Source organism: Danio rerio, chromosome 19 (genome assembly GCF_052040795.2).
Source record: "Danio rerio strain M-AB ecotype USA chromosome 19, GRCz13ab, whole genome shotgun sequence".
Taxonomy (NCBI): Eukaryota; Metazoa; Chordata; class Actinopteri; order Cypriniformes; family Danionidae; genus Danio; species Danio rerio.
This window is the reverse complement of record NC_141039.2, coordinates 3,479,232-3,498,861: the sequence shown is the minus strand read 5'-3', so window position 1 is coordinate 3,498,861 and position 19,630 is coordinate 3,479,232. Positions and strand designations below refer to the sequence as shown.

The 19,630-nt window shown below is 38.3% G+C and overlaps 1 protein-coding gene across 1 annotated transcript in view; it reads left to right on the top strand.

The window, feature by feature from the left end:
• The first annotated feature begins 297 nt into the window (after positions 1–297).
• bop1 (BOP1 ribosomal biogenesis factor) overlaps positions 298–19,630 on the top strand; it is a 128,858-nt gene continuing 109,525 nt past the window's right edge. Inside the window, 2 exon segments of the mRNA NM_001077735.2 lie at positions 298–405; positions 4,431–4,712. Of these exon segments, the coding sequence (NP_001071203.1) occupies positions 352–405; positions 4,431–4,712 (336 nt within the window). The 5' untranslated portion in view covers positions 298–351.

The window sequence follows — 19,630 nt, the reverse complement described above, 5'->3', positions numbered from 1 at the left end:
CTAAATACGAAAAATAAAAACGAAGATAATGCTATTTGGATTATTTTTAACCACTTAAAATTGTTAATCTGTGCAAATTTGAGATTTTAAAACGGCACGTATTTTACGTTAAACTTTAACCTTTTGCATCAGACGCAGTTGTGTTAAAACGCAATGGATTCCATTATATGTTATTTTTAAAAGATAATTCATTTGAATCAAATACGGGCTGGGTACAATTTATAAAAAAGTACGCCAAACAACAAGTGGAATAAATAAATAAATCGAACGCGTCACTGTTTGACCTTTCACCTCTTCGATTCAAACCCACATGGTCGCATTTTCAGCATGCGTCCAACTCACAGCGGCACCATGAGCAAATTAAAGAATAAGAAACGACATTTAGAGGAGAATGAAGAGGAACAGGTATGATTCGATGCTGTGTTTATGTGGTGTTGTTCTGAAGTACTCACACAGTAGTTTGATTCAACTCGTTATATAAAAACACGCGTGTTTATATAGCGCGCGGTTGACTTGAGGTGTTCTCACTTTATGAATCTGAGATTATTCATGGATTTAAACTTATATTATAGAATTTATGAGTGTCAATTATGTATCTTCTCACGGCTAAGATGTCGACCGTGTTTATAAATGTAGTGTTGTGAAAAATATGACTGCCAGTCTGAAGTTTGAAAGCATTTGATGTAATATATATCAAACTAGTCATTTAAAGTCCTTTAACTGCCTGCTCTACCAAATGGTTGACCATGTTTTGACCGTTTAAAATTGTGAAAATTGTAAAAATAATGGTTTACACACACATAGCATTGAAGGTTTGCAGAAAAACCAAACATAATTCTGTTGCACTACTACACTTGGTTTTGGTTTTATTGTTAAAAACAGCAATAAAGCATGTTAAATGAGAATCTGAAATATTTCTGTCATATTTCAAAACATAAAGATCATCTAGAATTCATAAATGTTTTGTTTTGGTCATGTTTTTAAATAAATTGATCAGGTTTTTCATAGTAAATGTATTAATTCCGGTGCTTTTACCATAAACTGACTTGTCTACCATTTGGTAGAGGATAATATTTTAGAAATTATGGGATCTGTTGATAAAAAATGTATTGAGTTTGTTAACTAGCGACATTAGGAGTTAAGAAATGCTATCCAAAGATGCTTTTCTTGGTGGCACATTAAAGGGTTAAAGCCTTAGTGATTGTCCTTCTATATAAATTTGATCACGTTGTAGTTTTTAATACATTTCTGTTTAAATATGCATGTCATTATGCAGTAATTGGTGTTTTAACAGTGAATTTGTTTTCATTGAGGTAAAGTAGGTTTTTATATTTGCACATTGGGGCTTTCTGTTTAATAATGTAATTTCAGAAAAGTATTCTTTGCCAACAGAGTATATGCACACAGACTTTTAATTTCAGTCAGCCAGCCCCAGGACTATAGTTGTTAATTGTCACCCCATACAATATCACCACATCTAAGATCTGATTTCTTTAAAAAAATAAATAAAAAAATCAATAATCTTCACTGCCTGGTGGAGATACGATATAAAGTGGGTCTCAGACTAAACAAGAAGCACTGCATTAAATAATTTTTGTCTGTAAAATATAGAAACTAATTTTACCATAGTACCCCATTACATTTTTAATGGAATGACTGCGCTCGCCTGCTGCTTTTGACAGTGCCTGCTGTCTCTCTTTACACTTTTTATAACAACCAAATGGATGCTTAAGTCTATTTAACTGATTATATTTGAATTACATTACAACATCGATGCTGTAAAAGGAGCTGTATGAAATTGAAAACAGTCATATAAAGCTTTCACCTGAAGTTCATCATTGGCTGAAAAACACTAGCTGTGCATATAGCCCAAACTAAATGGAGACATACAGCATTGTTAATGTATAGCAGGGGTGTCAAACTCAATTCCTGGAGGGCCGAAGCCCTGCACAGTTTAGTTCCAACCCTGCTCCAACACACTTACCTGTAGGTTTCAAGCAAGCCTGAAGGACTCAATTAGTTTGATCAGGTGTGTTTAATTAGGGTTGCAACTAAACTGTGCAGAGCTGCGGCCCTTTTGGAACTGAGTTTGACACCTGTGGTATATAGCTAAACAGAAAACTAGATTCTGTTCATCATGCAGCAATACGCTTCGTCACAGGCGCAGACTCACAGACACATCACTGTATTTTGTACGATTCCTTAGACTGGTTATCTTTATATCAAAGGAGATAATTACATCCATACTTATTTATTTTAAAGGCTCTCTTAGGTAAATCACCACCATATCTTTCTAATTTGTTAGCATTTCACATAAATAACCAACACACTAGATCTGGTTCATGTATTCATCTAACACAGTGGTATTCAAACTTTTTTCATCAAGTACCACCTCAGAAAAAATGGTCTTTCTAAGTACCACCAAAATGGCCAGTATTGAAATACAATAGCGTAGCAGGCCCAGTAAAGCAGCTACACTTCAGCACAGTTAAAAAAAAAAAAAAAAAACGTGGCAGATTACCTCAGGAATATAAGCTATATGGCATATTATATAGATCATTTTTGATAAATGTTTACATGTGTGTAGCATGTACATGACATATTTCATTCCTCCGGGTACCACTAGAAGGAAGCCTGCGTACCACTTGTGGTACATGTACAGTACCACAGTTTGAGAACCACTGGTCTAAGGCCCCGTTTACACTAATGCGTTTTAGTTTGAAAACGCACAAGTTTTGCTACGGTTACGCCAACCGTCCACACTACGCCGGAGTTCTCGAGCGCCGAAAACGGAGCGTTTCGAAAACGCTGGAGAGGCCGTTTTCATTCTGAAACGCTGCTGCTCCGTCTCAGTGTGGATGATGGAAAACGGAGACATCTGAAAACGGAGGCGGGGCTGCCGACATTCGCCTCTCTGATTGGGGCTTTTCCTGAATATTAAGTAGCCTAACACACACAGTTCAGTCCTGCATTTTCTCCGTGTAAGTTCAGACTTCGCAAGTTTGATCAAGGCTGCAGCCTCTTCTTCTCAGTTTGATATGGAAAACAGACTATACCGAGGACACGGGTAAATCTTCACAGGGAACAGTGTACTTTATAACTTCATTCACATCACCCTGGCTACGTTGTTTCACTTTCTCAACAATAAATTGTATACATGGTTTAAGGAACTGCCTATTTTTATTTTAATATTAACAACTAAACAGACAGCAGAAATGTTGAGGCGTCGTGCTGCATGAGCGTCATCTTCACTGTGTGGATATTTATAACTAAACGGAGCCGATAACAACTGCCTCCTTTCAATTTCAGTGAAAATACGAAACACACCCTCTCTTTTGCTGAATATCAGTTTTAATAATCGATAATGGCCATTATAGAAGTATAACATACAATAAGTTTTTACATTATAGGAAATAAAGGCAAGCGATCAGTCAATATACATAATAGGCTACGTGGTTTCATCAATCATTAACTTATCTTTGCGCTCAGCCAAAACACGTTACCTGAGAAAAAGTAAGATTCTAATGACCAAAGTCAGGGAATATGTCGTTAGATAAAGACAACAAGATGAATGAAATATCCCGTTTAATAAATATAGTGAGATATTAGATCCAGCGGGAGATGCTTGATGAGAAGTCCGACTAGCAGAGCTCTCATCTGGGTAGATGAGCTGCAGCGCTTGCCAGAGAGTGTCTGTGTGGTCACGTGATGTGCGTTTTCAGCGTTTTGGTATGGATGGAGAGCAGTTCAGAAACGCTGGGTAAAACGCGAGTGTGGACGCGGATCGTTTTCATTCTAAAACGCCGTTTTAAAACTAAAACGCACTAGTGTAAACGGGGCCTAACAGTCCCAAAGGTATTGTCAGAATTTGGCAAACATGCGTATTCCTTTTATGCTCCCAGGGCTTGGAATGACCTGCAAAATCAGCTCAGTCTTGAAACACTTCCGACTCTGACTACTTTTAAACATCTTTTGTACAACATCTTAAAGGACACCTGTAATTGTTATTTATGATCTGATCTTTTATAAAGGGTGATTTTGTAATTTCGTAGTATTGTTTTTGTGATTTTTATGTAAAACATATGTGCTGTCTGCCGTCTTGACCAGGTCTCACTGGAAGAAGAGACAGTACTGTCTTAATGTGATCTCCTGGCTAAATAAAGGAAATAATAATAGTAATAATAATTGTTCCCAGTCAAATTAATAGTGCTAATGTTGTTTTAAAGTCATACTTGCATGCTATTTTAGACTGAATGTATAAAAGTAACATGATAAACGATATGGGGACCGTGTCACAAGTTGTAACTTAGTTCAATAATGAACAAATTTGGGAATATAAAACCAACTTTACCTTAATAAACAACAAGATGCCAAAACTGCGTCAAATTCAAAAGCAACTTCACCTCATTTTTTCATGGTTTCTTCCTCAGTTGCCCATCTTTGATAAGGACAGTGGTAAAGATGGTCATCTAGATGATGGAGATGAGGATCCGGCTGATCTGTCAGACAGTGAAGAGAGCGTTTTCTCCGGGCTTGAAGACTCGGGCAGTGATGATGAGGATGATGATGATGATGAAGATGACGACGAAGATGATGATGAAGAGGAGGAAAAGGATGGTTCTGAGGAAAAGAGCTCTGATGCAGAGGAAGACAAAGCCGATGATGATGATGGAGACCACAAGCTTCCAGCCAAAGATGACGTCAAACCTCAGGTACATTAACCTGCATGTTGTTGACAATGCAACTTTTCTATTTCTGATGATGTTAACGCACTGTCTTTGTTGGCTTTTACATGACAAAATGAGTTCAGCAGTAAACTATAGTTTCTGACATACATGATCCTGGTGGAACACTGTTTATTCGCTAAGGTCAGGGCTTTTTTCGGGCTTTATTAGTTTGCTGATACACGCCTAACCACCCAGATAGCAAAATACACTCGAGCCAGTTCCAGCTAGATTCTAGCCTGCCGGAGACTTACCCCTCAGAGCTCAGACTGACTACCTCTGCTGGACCTACTCCGGATGCCTGGACTCACTGCCCGATTCCAGCCCGAGTCAATCGAGCCAGATGCGGCAGCGCATCAGCCCGCGACGCCGCGAGTAGGATATATGCGCTGCGGTCCGGAGCTGGCGCGATTAAATATTTAAAACCCTCATATTTGTTAACGTTATTACATCCATTTGTGTTTATGACAGCAAACGCATGCTGAGAAGTTCGGGGGGCGTGGTTGATTTTACATAAAGAGTTTGGTTGGAAGCTCGACTCCGCTCATTTTCGCGGCTCCTCCTCTGGCTCCATCAGACAGTCCTTCTGCGCATGTCAAGGCTCCAATTTCAGCAGTCAGCAGTCTTTTGCGGCAGTTTGTGTCTGTCAAGCAGGCGTTTTGCCCTCAAGGCGTTCAATGGGAAAAGGGGCTGTCGCGTCGTCCATATTTTTTACAGTCATTGGTTGCAACCCTTATCAAACACACCTGTCTGTAATTATCAAGTGGATTTCAGGTCATAACTATTGACCTTATTCTAAAATGCGGAAGTGCGCCTGTTTTCGCGATTGTCTTAGAACTTCCGTTTCAGTCGCCTATGGGAGAAATGACTAGGAATAATAAACGGCAAAAAACGGTCAAACTACTTGCTCTACAAACAAATGTTTGCATGACTACACAGACCAAGTAGAATAATATAACAAGGAAATATCAGTTTGCAACATCAAACAGCGAAACAAGCAGTTTCTAATGTCTAAAAATGAATGGAAGTGAATGAGACCGGAAGTCTCATGCCAAAAAGATTCAAATGGCAGCGCCCGCTCGTCTGCGGAGAATAAGGTCAATAGCGGGCGTTTTTCGACCGAACTAAATTTATTTTTGATGTTTTGGTCACACTATTTGGAAGGCCGGAACAAATAGCCTCGGTGGTTGGGTTCGGCCTGCGGGCCGCCAATTGAATAGCCCTGCAGTTGATTGATCATTAGTGTGATGCATGAAAAAAGAAACACAAATTGTAAGGACAAATAAGATCCTGTACAATTTACTTTTTGCACTTAAAAGCTTTGGAGTTTTTAAGTGCAATTTTTAAATTTGGAGCTAACCGCAGGACACGGTCTCGAAATCAGCTGATATTTAGCAGCTCCATCAAGGGTTGCATGCTGAATGTGCTGTTATAGCCTGGAAATCAAATGCTGTCAGGGCTTTGAGAAAATCGCTTTGTTACTTTCGTCCCACGTTACTTTCCACCCCGCTCTCCCTATTTGGTAGTGTTTTATTTTTTGTTCAATGGTTACCGGTTTTCAGAAATCTCTAAAATATCTTCTTTTGTGTTCAACAGAAGAATAAAGCTTATATAGTTTTTGATCAAGTGAAGAGTGAGTAAATGATGACAGATTTGTCATTTTTGGGTGAACTATCCAATTAAGCTGCTTTATGGTGCTGAAAGGAGTGAATATGAGATGATCGTAGGACGTCCTGCTTTAGACATCAGATCTGTTAATCGTTATGAAAGGTTTTTTTTCTTCTGTGTATATATACTGTATTTGCAGCTCACTGGACCGTACAGATGGCATGTCCATTAGAACTGTATTGCTTATTGCCAAACGTATTGCATTTAACTGACTTTCTGTCTTACGGAGTGTCACATTTCCAGACAGTGTTTTGGAATGAAGTACAGCGACTCCAAGAGTATTTTGGAGACGTCAACCAGACTAATGTCTGCATGTCGCTGCATTATGGAACATGATATCAAAGCAGCTTGCTTTGACTTTAAAGAAAGACACTGGCATTGGTGTTTATTCATTCAGCAGATGCTTTCATATTGAATTATGATTAATTAGAGGATAATAACAGAAGTGGTAGAAATATAAAGGTTCAAAGCTCCCTTGAGCCGCCTTCTTCACTACATTTTCCTTACAATATTGTCTTCGAGTACATCAAGCTATTTTTGCTGCCAACATGTTTTTTTTTGTGATTGTGAGTTTTTTTTATAAATGGTGTTTGAGTAATAAAAAAAAAATTAGCTTCCATTTCTGTAATTTCATACAAAATACTTTTTTAGACCATCCATTTCCAGAGCTTTTATTATTCGATGCGTTTCCATTTTAACTTGTGATCGCAAATAGAAATTTGTGTCTGATAAATAGTTGTAATTGTGCCTGATGAATTGAAGTAGTTGCAAAAAATTTACGTTTATTTTAAAGACATTTCTTTGATATTTGAGAAATATGAAATATGGGTTGGTTGTTTTGCTCGGGTTTTATCTTAAAAATGTGTCCTAAATATTTGTCTGACCTATTCAATTGTCTGACCTGTTCGTTCTTATAAGCTTATTGTAGGAGTTTTAGCATAAATACAAAATAAATAATTTGATTCAAGTTTATATGTAAAGCGCTTTTTCACATGAATTCTTATTTCAAGACAAAAGGTGCACATAATTGCATTACAATCAACCAGAAAAATTTTAACTTTATTAGTTACTAATAATTATCTATTAACTGATTGCTAATAACTATATCAGTTAAAATTAATATATATAAAAATAGGTTACCTGGAGTTATGCATGTAGTTTATCGGTTTGTTGTGTATATTGTATCGTCAGAATCTTATATCGGCCCATGCCTACTACACACAGACAAGTAATTATACAAAGGAACTGTCAGTGCTCAGAGAATTAAGTGTAATAGGCGGTGGAATTTTATTTATTTTTACATTTATAGAGAGGAGTGTTTCGACAGGTGGTTTGTCAAGCCCACTCGCCTGTTTGAGGCGCATTTCATAATTGCACATTGTTTTTTGGGAGGATATGGAGTGATTTGTAAAAATGTATCTGGTGTAAATGTGCAAAACTATGTGTCAGCGAGATGAGTGTTTTTTACAGGTGGTTTGTGAAGCCCACTCACCAGTGTGAGGCATACTCAGAATTCCATCTTTTTTTGAGGTTGTCATGTGGTGGTGGTGGTGGTGCACCTTTCAATCTCAGGGTTGCATGGTGGCTTAGTGGTTAGCACTGCCGCCTCACAGCTAAAAGGTTGCTTGTTCGAGTCCCAGCTGGGTCAGTTGGCATTTCTGTGTGGAGAGTTGTCCCCTTGTTGGCGTGGGCTTCCTCCAGGACACATACACCATAGGTGAAATGTAGGGGTCTAACGATTTATCGCGGTACGATTTATTGCGACGCAAAAATGTCACAATATGCATTATGGCGTTATGACGATTTTATTACGACATGACGTCCGTTTTCTCTTTTTAGTCGAGCTGTTTGCACGAGAGCGATGCTCCACTTGCTGTCGCACGTGAGTTCAGATTGCTTATTGCGGTATGATAACCTTGGATAAAAGTATCATGGTTTCACGGTATTGTGATTGATGCTCTAATATATCTTCTTTTTAAATGTCTGTGTAAAAAACCAAAACTTTTCCCCCTTTGAACACTATATATTTTATTTTGAGAAACATTTAAAATATTTTGGAGCAGTAAACATGTCAGGCTAAATAATGAAAATGAATCATTGACTCCTGCTGTCTTCATTTGTTTCAGAAACACTGATTTCTTTACAATTTAAAATGGCATCTTCGGCTTTTCTGCTGGAGAAACTGCTGACCTAAAAAACAAACAAAAAAAATGCAAATAAAAAAATCTCACACATACCTCAGGAATGGTATAGCAGAAATGGTTTTATAACCGTGACTTTTCCAAACTGCTGTATACCCTGAAAACGGTAATCATCCCATGCCGAGTGTGTAGATATAAATAAAAAGTTATTAAAATTACATAAACAATAATTGAATTAAATAAAATAATAAATAATGCTTAGAATAAATGAGTGTTTTTTGAGAACTAAACACAAATTTGTGTAAATGAAGCAAACAATTAAACATTGAAGTTAAATAATAGGGTGATTTAAAAAAAAAAACATTTAAATTGAATAAATGCAAACAAATGTGATTCCAGCAAATACATTAAAACAATATAGAGCTATAACGAGTTAGTTTATTATCGCAACCTTATAGAAACTAAATATATATATATATATATATATATATATATATATATATATTTAAAACTATTAATAGTGTAAATTTTTTTACATTATCAAGTTCACCTTCATATTCCTTTTACATTTTAGGTTGAGTGCCTCGAGCACAGTGATCATCAATTGTAGGTTTAAAGCATCTAAAAGATTTATCTGTTGCTTTGATGCAATGACAGATATTTAAGATATTTCAACTGTGGCCTAAATGTCTCAATGCTTCATGGGAATGCAATATAATGTTCCTCATATTCCCTTGAGTGTGTGATGAAAGGCAGTGTTTGTGTCTGGTCTTCACTCTCTAGCGCCGCCTAATGGCACATCACTGATAGTGTAACAGACAGGCTGCTGTTTACCAAACCCTATGCTTCTGTCAGTGAAAGTCTGAGAGTATCAACTGATTTGAACTCGCAGATAGAAACCCGTGTCAAAGGTGATCAAATGCAGAGGATTGACAGATTCAGTATCTATAGCTGTGGGAATACTGATTCAGTCCATGCCCTACTCACAGCTTATTAGCTGTCAATTACGTCTGTGACATCACTGAAGTAATACATTTACCTTTAATCATTTAGAAGAATCATTTAGAAAATAAATAAAAACATAAATCATAACAACCCTTATTGCTATTAAAGTCTGCTGCTATTTGGGGATTTCCGCCTGGATTTTGCCTACCCAAATTTAAAAGCTTCCCAAATCCACATAAAGAGGTGTAAATGCAAAAATTTGATATCATTTAAAAAAAAACTTTGAATTTTCATAAAACACTATTGAAAGTGTTTAAAATAACTGTATATGTCGTCTGTGTCATAATAAACACCTAAATAGAGGCGCTTTTTTTTTTTTTTTTTTTTTTTATAAACTCAAATTTGAAAGTGTACCTTTTAGGTTGTGTGTGGTCTAGCGTGCTGTAATTAATTTTGGTGGTTCCTGCACATGTCTGTAATCATAGGAAAAAAGAAAAATGTCTCCACCATAATCTAAGCAAAAGTGATTGTATTATAACTGATGAGAGGTGCTGTACAAGCCACAGGGAGAGATCATTGTTTTCATATTTCACTATTCTTTTGTTTGATCAAACATAATTCACTGTGTTTGGAGCACGTCAGACATATAAAAGGATTACTTATGCACAACACCTCAAAAACAGAGGAGAATGACCCTGAAGCGCACAGCATAAGGTAAGAGATGACAGCTGTCTGTGCTATCTGGGGCTGCTTATTGATCATAAATGTATTGTTTACACTTCTGCGCTATGGAAACACCGCGATTCATTCAGCAACTGTTTGATATGTGAATATAATTCAGTAAAAAGAATGCTAGAACCGTATGAGCACCGGCAAAAGCTTTCATTTGAGCTTTAACTTGTACATGTGTCATATGAAAAATATGAAAATGAACCAATGTTCAATACCCAGCTCGAGTATCCAAAATACTGTGCATTTAAGTGTAAATAACTTTTATACAGTAGAATTAAAATCCAAAATGATGCACATGTGCATAAAATATAGATTCTACACTTTCAAACGAAACCACTTACGGGGGTCTGCTGCAACGCTAGGAGTTTAAGTGGTTAATAGGGGTGTCACGATTTCGATTTTTAATCGAAATCGATCTAAATTTATGCTCAATTTCGATTATCGAATCCAAAAATAGAATCGTCGATGCTGCCACGCCCCCATGATACGCCAGCTTGGCTTGCCAAGCGGGAAAAATAACGGCTTGTTGAAGTGCTTGTTAAACTGCAGCAGGAGACCCGTCGACAGAACTTAAACCCTCTCCTCTTTCAATGAAGTCGCCGGTGTTTAAGCATTTTGGATTTCCAGTGAGTTATGTTGACATCGTTCGTGTTGTCGACAAAAAAAAACACGGTTTGGCAAGCTCTGCTATGTACATATTACGTACGGTTCGTCCGATAGACAACACCGGCATCGCGATCCTCCGCCCGCCCCCGTTGCAAATCCGCTCGCGAAAAGTACACACTCAGGCCCTGTTTACACTGTCTTTGTTTTTAAATGGCATTTTAGAACGACAACGATTTGACATCCACAGTGACGTGTAGCATTTCTGAGCAGCCCTCCTTCCTCTCTAACTTGTACTTAGTCATTTTAGCGAACACCTCAGATACTGTTGGCTGGTTCCTGTTGGTTGTGCGTCTTTTTTTTACAGACGCCATTATAACGTCACAGATCACTGCCTATTCACGAGTCCTGCAAAAAAAGTGATTGACAGGTGGTAATTATGTGTGTATCTTGCCTTTATTCATTTACTGTATGATTTGTTTATGGGTAAAACAAAGACCATGCAGGTCAGGTAGTTTAAACGGTAGGCTACAAATAATTAATTGGTCAATTAATTAATCGAATCGTGCCTTTAGAATCGAAAATGTAATCGAATCGAGGATTTGGAGGATCGTGACACCCCTTAGTGGTTAAGATGACACGTAAATAATAAGTTGTATATCAATGTAAATGTGGGGCGGGGGTGATGAATCGCGATGCCCGCTCAGCATCGTGAAAATTGTCGGCCATCGGCGATGGATGATGGCATCAATCCTAGCTCACACCCCTACTACATCTAGTATATAATCCTTCATGAAATCATTCTAGTACTGCTGGTCAGGCAACTTTTGTAATGCCGTGCACATTCCACCGAAACACATTTGTTTATTCACACTTTTTGATGAACGATCAGAAGTAAACAGAGCGAGTAATTTTGCTCCCCTTATATCACTAATGTAGAAACAAGCCTCTTCACACTATTTATTTTCCTGATGGAGTCACTGCACTGCTCATTCGTCTGGATCAACAGCACCTCCAGTGTGAAGTTCAGGGCCAAGCTGTTATTCTGCAGCGGATGTGTGTGTGTGTGTGTATGGCTGACCGCAGGACACTATCAAATTCACAGCTTTGAGCTCTCTCCGTCTGGCATGGAGTGCAGACCGTGGGCTGTATTGTTCCGTCTCTGCATTTTTTTTTTCTTGTTCCCCCTTTGTTGCCGGTCTTCAGAGAGACGGATCACGGCTCTGACTGATGCGCACACACAGCAGGCAGAAGTTAGTGCGGCTGCTGGAGACGTTATGATTCCTTCGAGATTTCTCCTGCAGCCGTGCGCCGGGGGCGGAGATGACATCGGGACGGGGGTGAAGGAGGCCGCGGAGGCTCGTCTTACCGCAGAATGGACGCCCACTCGCTCGGTCCGCTTCCATGTGACGTTTAATTGACTAATTAACTGCGTATCAGCGCGGATGTTGATGAGTGTTTTCGGATCGTTCCGTCCTCGACTCACTCAATAACTCATAGGAAGCGAGAGCGGTAATGAGAGACTCCAGGCCCTCGGAGCGGAACCGGCACGGCCCGCCAGCACACATTAAAAACACATAATGTGCAAAAAAGAATGAAGCATACGTGTGCGCGAGATTTCAGAGCGGATGTGGAGGAGATGTGCTCCAAAGGCCTGTCGGTGCTTTCATATCTCTGTGCGTTCTAGGCTTAGACCTGTATGAGATTCTGACGGTATAATAATATACACTATATTCAGGGTGTCCGCGGGGTCTTAAAGTATTAAAAGTTGATAAATAAGAAAATTAAGGCCCTTAAGAGGTATTAAAAAGAGCTCTGATATCCCTTATTATATTCACCATTCATTCAGAACGGACCTCCGGGTCACCCGGAAGGCGGTGAAATGATAAAATTGTGTCACTTTCTCTTCGCTGATAAGCTATACAGCCAGTTACACAACATTCCTATGTAACTCCCAATGATACTTCCAGGTTTCTTACCACCGCAGCCTCGATTTCGCTTTTGAAAATGGCGGCCGCATGAAATCAGTCTATAGAGCAAAACAGACGGTGCAAAGGGAAAATGTAAGTTTGTGTACTCCTGGTTGGATAAAGACGAGTTTAAACGATGGTTGAAGCCTGTTGCTAAAAACAACCACGTCAATTAGTCTTCCAAGCTTGGTTTCTTCTGAGCTTATCCGAGTTCTGTTTGCAGGGTTGTGCTTATTGATTTATTTAACTACAACTGTTTCAGTAAGTTAAAGGTTTGATACTGATTAGAACTTGAAGTGGCGATGAGCTCTTAAAATATTCTGAGAAGGTCTTTAAAGGGCCATGAAACCCCCTCGTTTCAGCAGGGTGTTTTCACACCTCTACTTTGGAAAAAGTCAGAAAAGTGGGCGTGTCCAGCTCTGTTTAGGGGGGAGTGTCGGAGGAACTAAAGTGGGAGGGTGTGGGAGTGTCTATTTGGGTTTCAGAGTCAAAATACACACACATAGGAGAAAGTGATGGTGTTTAACCTACATGGACATCTGTAGTCGAATTATTTGCCAAATTATTAAATGGTGGACTTTAACTGCAGTTTGGCTCTTTCATTCAGGGAATTCATTCATGTCCCTCGCGACAAACGAGATATTTGATTCGAGGAGCTGCTCTAAGCGTGTATTTTTCATGCAATGTTTGATACCGCACGGCGAATGAGAGAAAAAAAACTCCGCATTTCAAGGAAACTTAGATGCACACGGCAGGTAGCGTCAGAAAGCCGCGTGTGATATTCTGATCACTAAAAAGTAAAAAACCCTACACGATGTTAAAGTTTAGTTGTGGTGCTAACATGTTTACACTCGGTGCAATAGTTAACTTAGTTCGATAAGAACAAACTGAATAAACAAAGAGCACTGGTCGCTCACTTACCAAATCTGTAGAGACAGGACAATCACCAGCAACTAGAGCCGCGTCTTTTTTAAGACAATACTACAAGCGAATCCGGATCTCAGCGTTTGCAGATGAGAACAGCTCTCAGGTAAACAATAATCCTCCTTAGACACGTAAGTTATTGTTGTCGAGCGTCGCGTACACTGTTAATCCTCAAGTGACTCCAGCTGAGCTCTCACAGAGAGAAAATGGAAACAAAACTTAACGGCAGCAAACTATAAAAGCAACACTTCACGCTTGTTTTGCCAACGTGGCGTCTCTGTCGTCTGAACACTGTGACAGTAATGAATATTAATGAAGTTGCACAATAGGGTGCGCTGATTGGTTTGAACCAAACCTTACTCATGCATTAATGCATCACACTGTAAGACGTAATAAGACACACTCTGGCACAGACGTCCAGTCTGCACGCTGGAATACACGCTATTATGTCATGGCGGTGACGCAGCTTCAAAAATTCGTTTCAAACCGGAAGTACGAATTTGCTTAAAATAACGCAAAAACAACCAATTTACACTTTTTAGTGAAATATAGGTGTCCTAATAGTGTTTTTAGCAATGTGGGACACATATACGTCTGTCAACAGCTCAAAACATGTGTTTTGGTGTTTTGTGACCCTTTAAAAGTCTTAAAAAGGTATTGAAATTTCCTTTAGAAATAAAGGAATAAAACTGCTTCGCCCCTTCATATTAAAACGACCGATTGGGCCTGTAACGATTCTGTCTACTGTCCCAAGCATCTCTCACACTGGCCCCGGGCCATTGGGCAGTCTTTATTGTTGAACCCTGTACCACTTTAAAAACTATAAAATATGAATGAAAGCCACTTTTTCTGAGGGTGCTTTCACACCTGTGAATCGATTCAGTTGTTCTGAAACAGAGATTACAGTTGTTACATTGTTGCTCTTTGCTCTTGGAGCGGTTCGCTTTCACACTGCAAAGTTTCTAATCGGACCAAAAGAGCTAAAACAAGTCACGTGCGGGTAAACTCTCCTCACATTGGTCAGAGTGTCAGGGTTTATTTTGCAGCGTCCCGCTCAGCTGTCAGGAGAGGTGGTGATTTGGTGGTGATTGACAGGGTGCGCGTGTGACGTGTCTGAGGAGAGACACGGTGGGGAGGGGTGAGAAGGGTGCGCGATGATGCCTATTTGAGGACTGGGAGAGAGACACGAGATTACCGGGAGATCATCACTCGTTTGCGGGCATCCGGAGACTCGCTAAACTTCCTGCCTTACTCATAATTCTCTCTTCATATAGCCGTAAGCCTATTACATATCCATAAAACACTGTGATATAACCGCGCTCGGATCGGATCGCTTTCTCACTGCAATCGAACCGCTCCAGGGTTCGTTTCAATCGAGCCGAGACCACCTCATTCAAGCGATCTCGGAGCGATTACTTTGGCGCGGAACAGAGCGCGATTGCCCTGTTCACATATGCCAATCGAACCGCGCTAACTGGGCAAACGAGATACCTTCCGAAACAAAAGTGTAGGTGGGAAAGCACCCTAAAATTTTTAACATCAAAAATTGTTGAAGGAAGCATCAAAGTACCATAATTCCGCTCAAAAGCATTAATAGAAGAAAACAAATATGCACATTTATGTGTATTTTATAGTGTTACTCTCCATTTATAATTTTTGCTTCATTTATTCATTGCCTGGAGTGAGTGAAGGAGTGCGTGTGATTTAAGGAATATGGAAAGGAGCAGACGTTCCCTCCTCTGTCTGATTCATGCATCATCTGTCATTGGTAACTTTTAGGACTCAAACGCTCGCCGTCACGCTTTTGCTTTGCAACATCTTCAGCCCATGTCGGTTTTGCGGTCAAACTGGCTTTAGGCCACACGCCGCCAGACGTCCTGAAGAGCTTGTTTTTAATCTGAATCCACACCGTGAGCTTCACTCCAACATCATCTGGTCAAATCATCTGTCAAGCGCCGATTCCTCTGCCCACGCATCCTCAGATTTTATTACCAGACCTCGTCGTACAAACCAGTGTGTTGCTTTCACGTGTATGAAATTGAATCCCTGCGCATGAGTAGATTAGATGAATAATTTAGCATGAAGTTTGCATGTCTGTAAATCTGTTTTCGCAAATTAGATTTTGAATTAATAAAAAATAAATGTTTTTGCACAAAATATATGATAAAAAATAATAATGCATTGTACTTGTATTGTTTTTCAAACCCAAAGTGCTACAGTAAAAAAAAAACACACATATATATATATATATATATATATATATATATATATATATATATATATATATATATATATATATATATATTTTTTTTTTTTTTTTTATTTATCTATTTTTTTTTTCTAAATTGTCCTAGGGAAAAAAATAGATGTTCAATAGTTTTACGAGACTTTTAATAAATTGTTTGATCAAATGTTGATGCTATACCATACTATATATATGTAATACACGTTTATAAGAACACAACTATACAAAACTTTGATGTATTATGTCAAAACAAGCATTTATTTTGTGTGCATTTATTTGCGAAGCAATAATATTATTATTCTTAGTAGTAGTTGTAGTATTGTATTTAATTTAAATTCACAAATATTGTAGTAACCAATGTACTGTAAATAAATGAACGTCAAGTATTAGAGTATTTTCTTTTCATAGTTCAGTACAAGATGGATTTCTTGGACACAAGGCCTATCCTTTTATTAGACATCTCATTTAAATCCACTCTAAAGCGGTATATTAAAGGGGTCTTGTGATTAATAGTTTATTATCAGGATTTTTGATCAAGTACAGTCACCCTAGAATCTATTTATTTATTTATTTATTTATTTTTTACATTTTCTTAAAAATATGCATAATGGTGCCCCTGTTTCGTTTTACAAAGAAGATGCACCAGGATACAATTTTAATGTCCAGCAATATATAGTGTGTGAATATGTATGTGTGTATATGTTAATAAATAAAGGTTTGAAATAAGCATTTAATACAAAATCTTTTGAGAAAATGTCAGACAGGTGGGTCTTTAAGAATTGCTCTAAAAAAAAGTGAGCCCCGAAATGAAAAAGGTTGAGAACCCCTGATTTACAGCATAAAGAGTTATTTTATTTAGAAGAGATACTGCTTATTTTTTACTTTTAATATGAAAAACATAATAATAATAATAATAATAATGATGATGATGATGATAAAAAATAAATAAATAATAATAATAATAATTTTGTTTTTAATTTGTTTTCACATATTTATTAGAAAGAGTGACTGTTTGTTTTAGTTAATGTGTGTTTTCATTTCAGTTGTTCAGTGTTGAAGTAAATTATCCTAGATCGTAGAATAGTACAATAGTTTCCTTTAATTATTTAAAAATTAAGTAAAGCACCCAACATTCAAAAATCTCTCAATCGTAAAATGTAAGCATATTTACAGCACAAAACTACTCAGTGAACTATGGGGGCGAGAAAAATTAATAAATAAAATTAATTAATCATAATCTAGCTAAAATGTTCAACTAATCAAGATTTAGATTTTGGGCCAAATCGCCCAGCCCTAGATTGTAAATCAACACATCTAGTTGACTCATGAAAAAGCAACAGACTTCAGTGTTGTTTTTTCTTCAAATCAGCGAAGCATCTGTTTTACAACTTGTTACTTGTGAGTTTAAGAAGTATAACACCACCGAAAGCCTCCTGATATTCTCCGTTTTGCTCTGGCAGCAGATTTGCAGTGAATATTGGATATGAACAGGTCACGTCCTGATTTGGCCTGCGGTTTAATGACTCAGAAGAGCCGGTGTCAAACCCCCAACCCTTCCTGTCCAGAACTCCCCTTCAGCTTGTTTTTAGATCTTTAGCGCGAGCGGAAAAAAAAGAGCATGCGTCCCATCGGGCTGCACATTGAGGAGCACAGCGTCTTGATGTGCATTTAACTGGGCTTCGGGGAGGAAGTGTTTCACTTAGCTCTGCTCTCCAAGAGATAGCGGGACGTGGAGGAGCCGTAAATCTGCACAGGTTGCTCACCTGCCCGTCTCAGGCTCCAGAGACCCGCGGCGGCTCAAAGCTGCTCTTCTCTCGACCCTGTTTTCTGTGCGCTCGGCCGGCTGCTGACTGATGGCCTGTGCTGAAAAACAGCCGCTGCTTTCATCCCCGGCAGGATGTGCAGCTTCTGCTGACTGCGTTTGGGCCGCACGCGTAAATCACGCGCCCGACGTCTGACGCCAAATGAGAGAAACTGCATACCTGAAACATCCCGACTGCTATAAAAAGACGGTCTCAGGATAAAAGTTGGGTTTCTGTGATGGCGTGAAGTATCTGAACTTGTCCACCTTGCAAGATTTTACAAAAGAGAATAGATAAATAAATGAAAAAGTCAATAAATAAACTTCAATCGTTATGTTATTAAAATTGTCAACGTCTCAACTGCGACGCCTCTATAAAAAGAGTTTCTGGATAAAAGCAGTTTTTTGTTTTTGTTTTTTTTTTGTGACCGTGTGAAATATTTGAGCTTTTTGAAAAGCTGCATAATTTAAAAACTGAATATAAATTAATTAATATATAATTAACAAACACAAATTTAAAAACGGTTCAATTCTTATTGATATGCAGTAGTTACACTTAAAAAAATAAATAACAGTCATGACGACACCATGATAAAAGCTGTTTTTTTTTGTGACTGCAGGAAATATCTGAACTTTTTGAAAAGTTGCTGAAAAATTGTTCATTTTTGCATAATTTAAAAATAAAATATAAACAAAAAGTCAAGGGAAAAGTCAAGGTTTTAAAACCGCCAGTATTTTCTTTAATACCGTTCCTAAGGCATGTGTAAGATTTTTTTTTATTTGCATTTTTTGTTGTTTTTTTAAGACCGCAGTATCTCCAGCAGAAAAGATTCCCAATGATGGCGTTTAAAATTGTACAGAAATCAGTGTTTTTGAAACTAGTGAAGACAGCAGAAGTCAATGAATGAATGAATTATTTAGCCTGACATGTTTACTGTTACAAAATATTATAAATCTTATAAAAAATAAGATATATTGTGTTCAAAGGAAGAAAAAGTTTTTATTTTTATTTTGTATTTTACCCAGACATTTAAAAAGCAGATATATTAGAGCAGTAATCATAATACCGTGAAACCGTGATATTTATATTCAAGGTTATCATACTGTCAAGCCTCATCTCTTGCATCGACGATGATTTCCATAAACAATTTGATATTTTACTCAGCAGCACAATAATTCTTGTATTAAAGTTTATAATTAGGGGCCAAACACCCAAGGTGCATAGGTACCTATTCTATCTGTTCCGGTTCTTTTTATTATTCTTTCAGCTTCCTCCTCTTCTGTTCTGGGAGTCTATGGCCGCCCTATGAACCGTTTGCAGCATTTGTGCAAACTTTGGCACACTGATAAAGGACAGTCTGAACCTCAGCCACAACAAGTTTGGACTCTCTAACGCAAACTCTCTAGTGCCACCACTTGTGCAAAGTTTCACTTGTGTTTAACGTTATAACTTTTAAACCGATGCTTTTTAAACCGGGCTACAATCTAAATTCTTAGCTTGGCCTTGGCTCAAGCTGATTAAAATGCACCCTGTAAAGTTATTTCATTCATTCATTCATTTTCTTGTCGGCTTAGTCCATTTTTTTAATCCGGGGTCGCCACAGCGGAATGAACCGCCAACTTATTCAGCACATTTTTACGCAGCGGATGCCCTTCCAGCTGCAACCCATCTCTGGGAAACATCCACACACACACTCATACACTACGAACAATTTAGCCTACCCAATTCACCTTTACCGCATGTCTTTGGACTGTGGGGGAAACCGGAGCACCCGGAGGAAACCCATGCGAATGCAGGGAGAACATGCAAACTCCACACAGAAACACCAACTGAGCCGAGGTTCGAACCAGCGACCTTCTTGCTGTGAGGCGACAGC